Consider the following 14,353-nt stretch of genomic DNA (forward strand, 5'->3'; position numbering starts at 1 on the left):
TTCTTCGGCCTACCCCTACCTCTTCTGTAACCATCCATGGCCAGCCTCTCACACCTCCGCACTGGGGCATCTGTGTTTCTCCTCTTCACATGTCCATACCATCTCAGTCGCATTTCCCGCATCTTGTCTTCCACCGAGGCCACTCCTACCTTGTCCCGAATAGCCTCATTTCTAATCCTGTCGCTCCTGGTGTGCCCACACATCCATCTCAGCATTCTCATCTCAGCAACTTTCATCTTTTGAATGTCAGAAGTCTTAACTGGCCAACACTCCGCCCCATACAGCATAGCCGGTCTAACCACCACTTTGTAGATAGTCTAAATCTATCTCCTCGTACATAGTTTAGCAAGTTCAACAAATATATACAAGAGATTAGCATGATTCAGAGCGAAGCTGATAAGTTTGTATTTTATCGGCACTAGGCCTTTAATCTATGTTCTAACCAAAGCTATTCACTTTGTTTATGTTGATGATATAGTTATCACTTGCAGTGATCAAGAGGGCATTAAATGCTTGGAACAACATCTCTTTCAGCAATTCCATACAAAGGACCTAGGTAAATTCCACTATTTCCATGTTTTGAGGTAGAGGTAAATTCCACTATTTCCATGTTTTGAGGTAGATTAGTCCAGATCAAGTATTGTCATTTCACAACTGCAGTGGTTTGGAAAACGAAAAGTGAGAAAAAGCAACAACGGCTTGCTTCGCCGAAGTGAGAAGCGAAGCGCATGCTCTTTTCAACTAAAGCGCAATTTAATGCAATAATCAAAAATATTAAATTTGTATAGAAAAATAACCAAGACTTGATAGAAACAATACATTAAGAACATCTTTCAATTTTTAAATTAAAAAGTAATCAATAGAAACTAGAACTAGAATAAAAAGCTACAGGTTTACCCTACAATCACAAACACAAAAAATAAATAGAATATTTGTAAGCTACAACAAACAGGAAAAACTAAAAAAAAATACGAATAGAAAACAGAGGACAAAAGAAGAGAGAGAAAATCGAAAAGAGAGGAGAAGAGAAAAGGAATAGAAAAAATAGGAGAAAAGAAAAGAAGAAAAAAATCGAAAAAAAAAGGAGAAGAGAAGAAGAGAAGAGCTTACCTTGAAACCCTGGAATTGGGGAAGAACAGCAGCAAGAAGAACCGATAAAATGCGCAAGATTGTTGCAATCTTTTTAAAAAAAGGACCTAAACTCTCAGTTTTTCCATAAAAGAGATGCTTCACGCTCCTCACTTCTTCTACTGAAGCGAGCACTTTTTTCATCTCGACTCACTTTAACGCCCAAAGTGCTTGATATGTATGAGATTGACATAAGCCCTCCCTCTTGAAAGATGGCTAATCAAAATGGGGTAACCCATTTTACTTTTTTGAAATTTCCGCTTTCTTGCCTTATTATATTATGGTAGTACAATGTTTTGCATGAAAATATAATAGATGAATAGTCATTCTCTATAAAATTATTTATTTGAATATATTATTTCCTATCAGACTAAGCATAAATGTTTCTTTCCATGTGTCAGAATACGACTAACCAACATGTTAACTAATTGATTACAACAAATTGGATCAGATTTTGCTCTTTTTCTAATGACAATTGCGACTTATAAACATACATGGATCAAACAACTACTAAAAGATGGAGTTTGGAGAAGCTACTCATGGAGATTGTTTGTGAGAATCATGCACTCTATATCGCCTCAAATCTCATTTTCCATGAGACGACCAAACACAAAGAGATGGTCGCAAAATTTGTAAAGCCTCGTCTCACATACATACTTACCAAGCCTTTCCCAGGCCCTCGAGTCTCGAATTAGTTATGTATGTACAAGCTCGGTATGTATGACCGGCTTAGAAAAGTATAAATATCCTCATTATAAAGTCTACCTATAAATAGATAGAAGCATTAGACATTGACGTCACACATTCCTATAAACATTTTCTCTCATGTTTTGTTTTTTTTAAAATGAAGTAAGAATTAGTATTAAAAGCATCAAGAAGATGCACAAAAGCACTGTGCATGTGGTGATCACAAAAGAGAGATTGTTAGCCCTATTCAAAAGTCCTATGCTAGGGATAGGGAGCTAACAAAATCCAAAAGAAACTCAGGGAGCTAACAGGGGATAGACTGCTCCAACTACTTATAGCAATTAAACATTGAACTTTTAGGGAGCGCAAGGAGTTGCTAAATCATCAAAACACCTTCGGTTCCTTTTCCTCTCGTGTTCTATATCTCACTAACTTATCTATTGGTGTGCACTCCTATATTTCTATTCACAAAATTACACTTCCAAAATGGAAGTGCAAAGAAAGAGCACGCAAATGAATAAAGGTAATATTAGGCTGAGCAATTGCTCCTACAGAGTCGGTATATGAAAAAGGTTGAAAATAAGTTCAAAAAAATTCACAAACCTGTTGAATTAGAAATTGATTGTGGCCCAGAAACTGGTAGAACACAAGACACATCCATCTTGACAGGGCTGTGATTTGACGCCAAATTGGTCATTCCAGAGCGACTGAAAGCAGCACGTGCCTCGATGAAATTTTCAGATATTAAAACAAGAAAGTTTGGATTCTTAGCTGTAGTAATGGGCGGGTCAGCTGCTCGTGGATTGTGTTTTCCCTGTATCCGTACAAAGTTCACACTTAGTATAAAATTAAAATGAGAAGTTGGAAAATGGGCTCTTCCATTTTTCACATCTCTTGCACTAAGACTAGCAGGATAGCAGTGTGTGCAACGTGAGGAAGATTATAAGGTCCTCTTCCTTTCATGGAAGACAGAACCTACTGTCAAGAATCATGAAATACTAGCATGAAGATAAGTATCACGGAGGATTCCAAGGCAATTTTAAATGATAAATACTTCTTTTTTGAGAACTGGTAATTTTTTTTAAAAAATGATAAATACTTTATCCACGATGCCTTAAAAGGTTGATCATGTTTAAGCACTTATGAAGGCTAAATGTTTCTGCACCACTATAGGATGCTGCATGTTTTCAAATTTGGACTCCTAAAATGAAAAAGAGATAAGTTAATGGAGGATGTCACTGTGGAGCTCATGGATATTCTTACTTCTGATGAACAAGCAAGCGTTTGAAACAAATGGAACTATAAAGTCCACTTGCATCACCTTTCTCTATTTAAGACTAAGTGATAATGTCATGCGGTTCCATCATAAATTCATAGTTTTTAACTAGTGCAATACTCTCCAAGACATAAGTATCGAGAGAGTGAGAAGTGCTCCAAAGATTGCTCCATTAATGACATTCCAAGAATATATAATATGCTGTACACAAATCATTTATAATCATGTTGTAAATATATGGCACCTGGGCCTAAGTCAACCTCAAAAGCTAGCTCATGAGGGGAGGATTGCACAAATCCATATAAGCAGACCATCAGTCTATTCCCCAACCATTGTGGGACTCTAACCAACTCTAACACTCCCCTTCGTCCCTAGACCCAACTGGAGTGTGGACTCGAAGCCCAAATGGGGATGGACCTAGCTTTGATACCATGTGAAAAATAGAGAAATATTATTGAATTGTGTATCTACATTATTACACTGAACCCTATTTATAGACAATACATTACAATACTTAGCCAAGTAGGATTCTATATACTATTCTTATTCCTATTCTAATTCTAACACATGTAACTTTCCCCAATCCTCAGCATAGAATCATGGTAAATGAGTCACAAAGTTAGCAACTTTCCTTTTCAAGAGAGAGTAATAATATTGTTCTTATAGAGGTCAGACAGAGCAGGTATGAAGTCAATCAGCAACTAGGAGAAGTTGAAGAGAGTAAATATTGTACGTCTTAGGAACAAAGAAGAGTCAAGTTTCAACACACTACAAACGGCTTTGAACCTAATAAACAAAAAGGAAAAAAATCAATGAAGTTGGCCACAGTTACCGCATCATATATTGCTCTTAGTTTTGGAAGCTTTTTTGGGCATAGAACTGACAGGGAAATGGAACACTGCAAGGGAAAGAGAAACTTGTCAGCAAAGGATGAAGCAGAATATGTGAGGGGAAGGCCAGGATTTTAAAAAGTAAAAGGCTTTAGATCAGTACCTGAGGGAATGCCTTTGCAACTGTCTCAGCATCAGATAGTCGACTATCTGTTTGTGCTTCAATATTTTCGTTCTGCTCCAGTTTCTGCATCTGTGGTCGATAAACTGGTGTAGGCAATGGATAAGGGTTGCTTCCAGAAATAAGTATGCAATGTTTTTTCCCTTCCATGCTTTGTGGACTTTGGTTACCATTTAGTGCAGAAAACATCTGAATGAAGCATCAGTTTAGTTACATATATATGTTAATAAGTAAAAGAGAAACAGAGTACATATTCTGTAGGCAAGTTATTAAAGCAAACCAGGAGCAACTCATTTTTTATTGTGATTCAACACACCCCAATACTATTGTGTGCACTATATGATCAAGATCTTGCAGAACAGCTTAAGAGCAGTCTAGAGGAACTTCAAGTACAATTTAACATCAGGAAAGGAGATATAAAATACTAATCAAGGCCTACGTGTAAATCAAGAGAGAGATTTCCCTCACATTACCATTCATGCAGGACTCAAGGTTAATCCAATCAAACTAAGTTGTGAGACAATCACTCTTGGGAAATGATTGGATCAAACTGAGTCAACATCAACAACATCATACCCAATGTAATCCCATAAAAGTTGGGTCTGGGGAAGGTAAAAGTGTAAGCAGACTTTACCACTACCTTGGAGGAAGAGAGGTTGTTTCCGATAGACCCTCGGCTCAAAGAAAATACAAACCAAAGCAGTATAGAGAAAGAAATACGGAAATGGCGAAAGTCCTATGAAAATATTACAGATAACCTATCAAATCATCCTAAACAATAGTCATAATAGGATAAAACAATAATAGAAGTGGAAAAAGTCATAGATAATAACCAAACTCAAAGGACAAGAAATCACAAGAGTAATACCACGACTAATAGTACAGCTAATATTATAGAAGAATAAACAAGACAATGCTCAACTATCTAACTAATCTCCTACCATAATTTGTGTTCTCCATAACATCCTATCTAAGGTCATGTCCTCGGTAAGGTGAATTCATGCATCTTCTCAGCCTCGTTTTTTGCATCTTATCTTCTATTGATGCTACTCTTACCTTGTTTGGATATCTCCATTCCTCATCTTATCTCTCCTAGTGTGCCCACAAATCCATCTCAACATCCTCATCTTCACAATTTTCACCTTCTGAACGTGGGAGTTTTTGATTGGGAACAAGTCATTTGACATAATAGAAACACTAAGTGATTCGGAAAGTCGACATAAATGGGCAGAGAGGAGAAGAAACTTCATCAGGAAATTGACAATCAGCGGATAGGTATTACTACTGGTATGGAAGCTAATGATAGTGGCATCGGACAGCAAATGGAAGAGAGAGAAGCTCTCTCCTAGGAATTGTGCAGACCGTCAAACTTTTTCCGATGTCGTCTTTTCCGGCTTCTTTCTAGTTCCAAGAGAAAAGAGAACCTTTTTCACATAATGTGAAAAATTATTCAAACTAATCGTAGACAATGAAACCCACAGCTGATGTTTCACAATCATAGAACATGGTCGCAGATTCACTAGCAGCATTAAAATAGATGATCAAAATCTCAGATTGGTACACAGGGCACTAAGGCAATATCAAGGTTCATGGGGGATGCATGTAGAAGATGGGGCAGGAAAATACAGGGTACACATTCAGTGTTTATCATAACTTCAAATACAGGATAACCTTTTGCTTTCTAAGATTTTTCACCATCAATGTTACCCATCTAATAGCTAGCCAAGGGAAAAAACACACCTTCCACGGCACCTTGGATATCCAAACTGCATTACAATGGATAACTACATCATTCCTAACCAAAATTTTCTCATAATAAGACTCATCAGAGAACATTCCATTCTTCCTGATGCCCCATCGCAAAGTATCTGGAATATCAACCGCCATTACTTGCTTATGGAGTAGAGCCAACAATATTTGCAACTCGATCATCTCCCAGTCATGGAAATCCCTCCTAAATCTCAAGTCCCAAAAAAATCTCTCCACCTAGTAACCCCCTAATTTGTTGTATCATCAAATCTCTTTGGCAAGATATTCTGAGTAATCTTGGGAAGTCCCCTATCAGTAAAATATTCCCACACCACTTACATCCCCAAAAGTCAATCCTCCTACCTTGAATGAGATGTTTACTTGAAAATCACATCCCTTCGTGATATTTCTCCACAACCCACACCCAAAAGGAATAGTCATATCTCTAGTTTTCCAATCGCCTACCATTGCCCCCTATTTGTCAAATATCACCCCTCTCCAAAAAGCATTAACCTCCACATGCATCTCCAAAGCCATACCAAGCAACGCATATTTAACACCTTAAGTCTTCAATACCAAGCCCTCCCCAATATTTTTTGAGATGTGACATTCTTAAAATGAACCAAGTAGAACTTTCTTGTCTCATCTGTTATGTCCCAAAGAAAATTTCTTCGGATCTTCCACAATTTTCCTAAGGCTGAAGTTGGACCGAGAAACAAAGACAAGAAGTGGGAATGCTCGTTAACATGCTCTTAATAAGCACTTCCTTCCCGCCTGCTAATCTTTTTTTGACCCTCGCAAGAATTAAATTTCACACAATTTGATCCTTTTTTAAAGCCTCTAAGGGCAACCTCTTCATTGGATTGATGTTCGATAAGTTTTCCTTCACACTATTGTTGTCATGTCCTGCTACGCTAGTTCTACTCTGCTTTCCTTCCTTGGCCTAAGAAAGAAGGTTAGTCACTTCCCTTATTCATAGGGGCAGACCCTTTTTTATCGAGTAGTCACTCTTGGCCTCGTTCTGTCCCGACTCGAAAATGAACCTGATGGTCAATCTGTCACTGACTTGAGAGGTTTCATTTCAGGATTAAGAGGGGTTATGTCGGGACTGATAAGGACACTAAAAAGAAATCCCACATTCTATGGACTCACATTTGTACCCATTACAACGACAATGAACTTCCAAGTAAAGTGGATTTAATGGTAGGGGAATGGAAATTTGAAATCTTTTATGCTCATACAGTCGCCAGAAAAGCATCATCAGTGAAAGTCTTTGCGCTACGATCCATGGGAAGTTCTCCAACAACTTTGAGCCTTGTAGCTACTCTTGTTATGTTCGGATCTCCCAGGGAAGGTACACCTGAATGCCCACATTGGTCAACAAAGGCCTAATTTTTTAAATAAACTGATTGGACTAGAAGTCGGGAGAAGCGTCTGATAGCTATAACTGCAAAGCAGGCTTATTATGATTTGGGCCAAAAACTTTAGAAAAGAAAAGGGATGTGGAGGGCAAAACTAATTAGATACAGAAAGCTATTGGGTTAGCCCAAAATATTAATATTACAACGACTTCTAATATTGAAGACATGATACAATTCAGACTGCATCAAGGAAGTGAAGTCGATTGACTCATTCTTATTGGAAGAAATTTTTTTTGACAAGAGGGAACAACAATAATGCAACATCTAGAATTGACAGGCTCCTACAATCCATGTAGTTAGATGAAGAGCTTAAATACATAAAGTTATCTTTCGGAAGATTCAAAAACAGAAAGTCAACACTGATAGGGAAACAACATGAATTGGATAGAATCATAGAGGAAAGAGAATTGGGAAAGGAAGATAATTGAAGAGCCTAGTATTACAATGGAGCTAGAGGAACTAGCAAGATATGAGGAAATCTCATGGACAAAAGTCCAGGTAACTCTGATTGAAACACGGTTAAAGCAACAGCAAGTTCGTTTAAAAGATGGTCAATGCACATAGAAGATATGACCTATTGAAAGACTCAAAGTGGAATGAACAATGAAGAAAGAGCCCAAAGAGATAAATCAAAGTCAACCTAGCAAGGGATGGTGAAAAGAGGTTGATGTTGGAAGAGACAATATCTATCCTTAGGGATCCTCTGATACTAATTGAAAGTGTTTAAACCACAATCTTGCATATGTTATTTTTGTATTCCTCATGCCAATCAAAGTGAGAAAAAATGATAAAATTTGATGAGACTTCTTGTGGAAAGGAATAAGAAAAAGGGGGAATAAGGGGATTTGTGTGGGGGGTAAGTGGATGTCCACTGTAGCATGAATGATATAACCAGAGTGAGTTTTTGTAAATAAAGGGAGCAAAATCCCCCTATTTGTGGTGGTGGAGACTAGGGAATTTTGTTAAAAATTATGAATTACTCTAGAATTTTAATCGGAGGCGTATATTACTAGTGGAGATTAGGGAAGGAAGGAGTGTAGGAGGAAAAGGAAGGCAATGGGGAAAGTAAAGTGTGAGTTAAGAAGTTTTGAAGGAAAAAATTCTTGACCAGATAAAATGGTGTCGAAGTCGATAACAAATTGGGTGAAGAGAAATCAAAATGGTGAAAACAAAAATAAGATGAAACAGATGAAAAGATGATAATAACCATGGACTAGTGAACCAATTTGGGAGCAAAATTTGAATCGGCTCACTAGTAAGTTTGGGTTGAATCGGTGAGGAACCATCTGGATCAAAGGTCCAAAGCATTTTCTCCAAGCTATGAATACTCTAGACCAATGAACTTTGTCTAATGGAGCTCTGAGAAGTACTTTGATGGAGGAAAATTAAGGGGAAAGGGAAAGGGAAAGGGGAGTGACATGAGACCCAAGAGAGTGTCAAAACTCGATAGACTTGCTTCCTCTAGAAGCGAAAAAGTCAGACAACTTTCGTAAGGCAACTGGAGAAGGTTGCCTACATTATTATTTCAAAATGGGCTTTCAGCGTAACTTAGTGAGCTATCTACATGAATTAGTGGTTATTCACCAAAACGTTAGTTGTATTATTCTCTGTCCAACACATATCACATGCATAAAGGTCATTTCGATTAGTGATATTATCACAATTTGACAACAATAGAGATGCAAAGTTAGTTTTTTAAACATCTTAGAATCAATTAAACGCACCACTAATGCTTCAGCAAGTCCTTCTGCAACTGCAGCGTCATTGAAACCACCTCCGGAGAAAGGTATAGACGAAAGCCACTGCAAAAAGGTATCCATGTCTCTTGTCCAGCCACTCCGCTGAACCAGGCAAGCTGCATAAAAGATAGTAAAATGGAAGAAGGAAATAAAAATGTCAAGCAAAAGAAAAAGGGAAAATAAGTATCTTGACAAAGAAAGAGATGTGAGAGACAGCCTTGAAGAACAAGAATTATTTTTGATACAAGATCAAGATTGAATAATCCCCTTCAAAGTTTTATGTTGTTGTGGCCACAATTTCTTTTATCATTTTTTCTTTTTTCTTTATTTGGGGAAGAGAGTAGGGAGGGGAATATCACTGAAATTACAACAGACCATCAAATCCACTGGAATATCACTGAAATAAATCAATTTGAAAGTCAAGAAATTGAAATTGACTGTAAGTTGTCGTCAAAGAGGATTTCCAATCCTATGCGTATTGATGGACTCATGAAAGTTAGAACAACAATAACAACAACAACATACCCAGTGAAATCCCTCTAAGTGGGCACTGGGGAGGGTAGAGTGTATGCAGATCTTACCACTACCTCAAGGAGGTAGAACTCATGAAAGTCAGAGACTAAAATAAGTCATTAATCATGGATCAAGAGAGTCACAATTAACTTATCTAAACTCTATGCTGAATAGATAGATTTGGCATGTAAGAATCACATTATTAGATAATTTTCACATCAAGGATATTGTATACATCACGTAGAAAACAGTCCTAAAATCATGGAATGATGCAGATTTCATCTGGACGTAACAGAAAATCAGTACCGAAAATTTTGTTACCCCTGGTTGAGATTTCAGACTGGAATAGAAAATGGTTTTAAGTGCATGACTCAACAAGCCCTCATGCTTGAAATTGCAATTAAACCAGCTAACAGAACTAGGAATTAAGAACAAGAAAAATACAAACCACTATAAGAACCATGTGTGTTAAACATGACCAAGGAGACCTCCACATCGGCTGCAGATGATTTCTGGAATTTCGAAATGGAAGGTAAAATTAGCCTAGCTAGTAGTAGATCGTACAATTAATTGCTTTCAACTCAGATAGTATGGAATACTGTTTTTTTTTATCAGTAATATGGAATGTAATGGTACATGCTTATTTGAATTATAAATTACGTTGGTCATGATGAATATTGAGATATTAAATTACTCATACAAAATTGGCATCACATAAATACTAGAGAAGAATAACCAGTATACAAAATGAGCCATTTAGAATATGCAAACCTGTGAAGTTGACTCGGCTCCAAAAAAGCACCTGCACAAATTACCAAAAGGCTATTACTCAGTAAACTTTATCTTGAATACTACGTGCAGGGTCTAATACGACCAACTTACAGAACATGAGATCCATAAATTAACAACAGCTTTGATACATATTAGGTTACATATATAGCTGCAATATACCAACCCAAATATTAGGGGAAACAGAAAGCGCTTTAATATTCTTTGTTTGGTGGCTGCAGGAGTGATGCTATCGATTAGGGAATTAAAGTTCCATAAGCAGGTATCAGAGGGATCTAAACCAAAAACTCTTCAAGGAAAAACATTGAAAATAAGAATATCAAAGGAGAAGGAAATGGATGACCAGTTAAAAGCGTCCAATGATCACATAAAGTTTTAAGACAATTCATTCATTCCGTTGAAAGGATGGAACAACCATGAACAAGCTCTATAACAACACATTGGCAAATGAAAAAAATTCATCATTTGTTCATTCAAATACCAAGCAAACATCAAATTTTAGAAGAAGCACATGGCAGAGGTATATGCATCAGCCATTCAAGTTAAAAAAAAACTGTTAAGTGTTTCAGCTAAATGCTCAGAAAGCCAAAAAAATAAATAGCCACGGTAAAGCTAGATAAAAGGAAGAACTGAGTAGGTGGAGGAGGATGGATTCTCAGCCATTTGCTCAACAACACATGTGTTTTTGCTTGCATGTGTACGACTCGGTATATTTGAGAAGAAACCCAAACTGATATCAATTCAAAATTGGACGATCTCACCTTTCAGAAATACCAGTACAAGAAAGAACTAAGAAGCATCTCAAATGAAGAAATGTGACTGCAAATTGATAGAAATCTGTAATTAAGTAGACCAGCGATAGAAGGTCAGAAAGCATGTCTATTTATCCCTCTCAGTAGTCGACAAGAATTGTTAGCCAAAAGAAACCTGACTCATGTACCTTCCATGACTACAATAAGTTTTTTTCCTTGAACATATTTTTCTCATTAGCACCCTGAGCATGCTCAGAGAGGAGAAACATAGACATGACCTCAAGTGGCATATATCAACTTTTTCATGGACAAGGTTATATAGTTAATAACCAAAACAATGAGTTGCATCCACACCATAGGGCTAGAGGATTTTCCCTGGTAATCTTGGAAAGATGATACTCCCATTTAAACATGGCAGTATATTGAAAACATCTTAATAGATCCTTCATTCGAATTGTGCCAAATTTTCAAATTTAGATATGCATTTAAGATTTCTCAGTAGTTAATCTTAAGTTCTAAAATTAAAAATCTGCATTTAATACTTCTCCAAAGTTTATATATCTCACTAAGCATGGAATGTAGTGAGCCGGCAAGTCAACTAACAGGAGACTACAAGTCTAAGAAATTGTGGGTCTCAATAAGTTTATTGGATTGAGATAAATATGCCAAAAAGCCAACTCTAATGCATGCATAAATAGTTGACAAAGCAATAATGTCTTAAACAACATAATTCAATTAACATGGCTTCTTTTAGTTTCCTTCAACCCAAGAACGAAAGTAATATAATTGGAAGCCGTTTATCCAGTTTGTACTCCAAAAAGCCTACTTATATCGCTGAAATGCCTCTTCTGAAAGAGCATTAACCTTGTTTACTTATCTTTTCATAGAAATCGCTCCATCCATGCAGAAGATTAAAATACACAGTTGGTTCCAAGCTCCGCAAACTTCATTAACACGCGACTAAAAAGTTAGACAAAAAGGTGAGCAACATTTTCTTATTATATGATCATATTTCCCTTATTCATGCTTCTCTGTATACCTAAGGGCTTGGTCTATTTAATTTTTACTGGGATAAGAGGGGAAATCTTTCAGTCTAAATAATTTCACCATCATCGAATTTGTGTTGCCTAAAGGTTTCACTTTGACTATCTTCTCCTACATTTTGACTTTGAGGGGATAGAATGTATATATTTTGTTATCTTGATGTGTTACATTTAGGTTGTCTAACATCCTCATTGTCTATTGTTGCAGTATTACGTCTCTTTTAAAGAATGCAGATGAGCAAGACAATGGTGCCACTATAAATTCAAACTAAACACAATAAATACAAATCAGTTAAGTAGTTAAAGTAGAAAGATAGAAGAGAGTAACCAAATTACTGAAAAACAAAGATCACGGTAGTTGAAACTTGAATAGTGGAATCACTGATTGAGAGCCTCAAAAATTGAAAGATGAGAGAGATACGAGATGGTGAAACTTGCAAGAGAATTCATGGAGAAATAGTAATTGTGTGTAACCAGAAATGGTAAGTAGAGTTTACATTACATAGTCTTAGGCTATGTTGCTCGGACTCTTCAAATATATCATCGGGTGGGTATCGGATCCTTCAAAAGTAGTGCATTTTTGGAGGATCCGACATGGGTGTGGCAACATTTTTGGAGATTCCGGACAACTTAGGTTTTAGGGTTTGAGAGAACCATGTAAACAAAAGATGTTATAAGAAGGGAGGGGTGGGTATAGTGCAACGGTTGGAATTCCAATTGTTGCAAACAAATACGAGTTCTTTAACCCCCGCCTCCCTTTTGGAGTTAGAATTTTTATAATCCATTCATTCTTATGTTCTTTTTTCAAAGTTGAACTTTGGTATCAAGGCTTCAAAGTTTCTCAAATTAGTTCAGAGAAACTCAAATGCTATGCGCACATGATTATCACATAGAGAAGTGGTATTTCCCGAGAATAGCATTGATGCAGTAGCATTGGAATGCAGGATTTTTCATAAGTGATATTTACAAAATTGAATAAATAAACAACTCATTCTGATGGTATCATATTTTCAAAAAATCAGATCATAATAATAAAACATAATTCAAGTATATTATTACAACTCAACTTTCTGAAATGTATTCATAATAAAGTAGTCTCCGGTCAGCTGTTTAGTTCAAGGTCAGGAGTTAGATCCCCTTATGACATATATTTTGTTAACCAAAATTATAAAATTCTTGCAAAGGTTGAGGTTTTAATTCCCATCCTAAAATAGGGAAAGATAACCGGGCATACTACTATTTATCCAAATAACGAAAAATTAATGGCTCAATTCTAGATGAAATACGAAAACAAAAGTAGAAAAAATAAAACTGAATTTAAGTTGTTAAATGATCGAAATAGATGAAAATGAGTACCGGATAATTTTATCAAGGTAATCGGAAAGGATGGTTTTCCAGTAAGGGCCCAACGCAGCAGTGCCTTCAACGGCGACGATCAGTTTGTCCACCATCTCTGCTGTCTTCTGTTTCCACGTCCAACGTTCTTTCGTTTATTGCTTTGTTTTCTTTAAAAAATAAAACTCTTTAACTATAATAATGATGTACAGCAGCCAAAAACTATCTCTAGGGTTTGTTATTTATTTCCGTTGGATTTGTCATTTATGTGGGAAAAAAGTACTACAATACTGATTTTGAATAAAAATGAATACACAAACAAAATTATCATAAATATTGTAGTGTGGTAAGTCACTATCTTAAAAGCAATTTTAATTTTATAGGAATGCAAATTATTGTGGTCATCGCTCTCCAAAGTTACATAATTACTTCCAAACACAAACACTCTTGATTGAAAGTTAAAAATTTATATTAAAATAATGCCCAAAAATAAAAATAAATAATAATAGAAAAGGATTCTCAGTGTCTTCTATTCACAAATGAAGTTGTTTAAATAGATGAAAAAATAAAAAGTTGTTGCAGAAAAACGTAATGACCCTCCAGGTCATTTGTGTCTTAATGACTCCTTTTCATCGTTTAGAGTATTCCTATAAGCGACCCCAAATCATTTGTGACTTGTTGGCACTGACTGCTCAGTCGCACAATCGGTAGTTTGGGTTTTATCCCCGTTTTCCTATTTTGGAGCTTTTGAAACTTGAAAAGTTGACTTTAATCAAAATATCAGGTTAACAATCTCAAAATGAAATTTTGATGGTTTCATCGACTCTGGCATGGCCAAATTAGGTTAGCAGCATGGTTGTTCGAGTAGGGAGGCATTCGGTATGAGTTTAGGATCATTTGGTGTTTTAGC

At 36.4% G+C, this 14,353-nt stretch overlaps 1 protein-coding gene across 1 annotated transcript in view; it reads right to left on the bottom strand.

Annotated features, from left to right (window-relative positions):
• Positions 1 to 13,671, bottom strand: part of LOC129894214 (mediator of RNA polymerase II transcription subunit 25) — a 41,663-nt gene extending 27,992 nt beyond the window's left edge. The window contains exons 1-7 of the mRNA XM_055969782.1: positions 13,465 to 13,671; positions 10,296 to 10,326; positions 9,973 to 10,036; positions 8,997 to 9,127; positions 4,085 to 4,291; positions 3,924 to 3,989; positions 2,419 to 2,629 (exon numbers count right to left, since the gene is read on the bottom strand). Of these exons, the coding sequence (XP_055825757.1) occupies positions 2,419 to 2,629; positions 3,924 to 3,989; positions 4,085 to 4,291; positions 8,997 to 9,127; positions 9,973 to 10,036; positions 10,296 to 10,326; positions 13,465 to 13,559 (805 nt within the window). The 5' untranslated portion in view covers positions 13,560 to 13,671. The remainder of the gene's footprint in view (positions 1 to 2,418; positions 2,630 to 3,923; positions 3,990 to 4,084; positions 4,292 to 8,996; positions 9,128 to 9,972; positions 10,037 to 10,295; positions 10,327 to 13,464) is intronic.
• Between the last annotated feature and the right edge of the window lie 682 nt (positions 13,672 to 14,353).

Source organism: Solanum dulcamara, chromosome 7 (genome assembly GCF_947179165.1).
Source record: "Solanum dulcamara chromosome 7, daSolDulc1.2, whole genome shotgun sequence".
Lineage (NCBI taxonomy): Eukaryota > Viridiplantae > Streptophyta > Magnoliopsida > Solanales > Solanaceae > Solanum > Solanum dulcamara.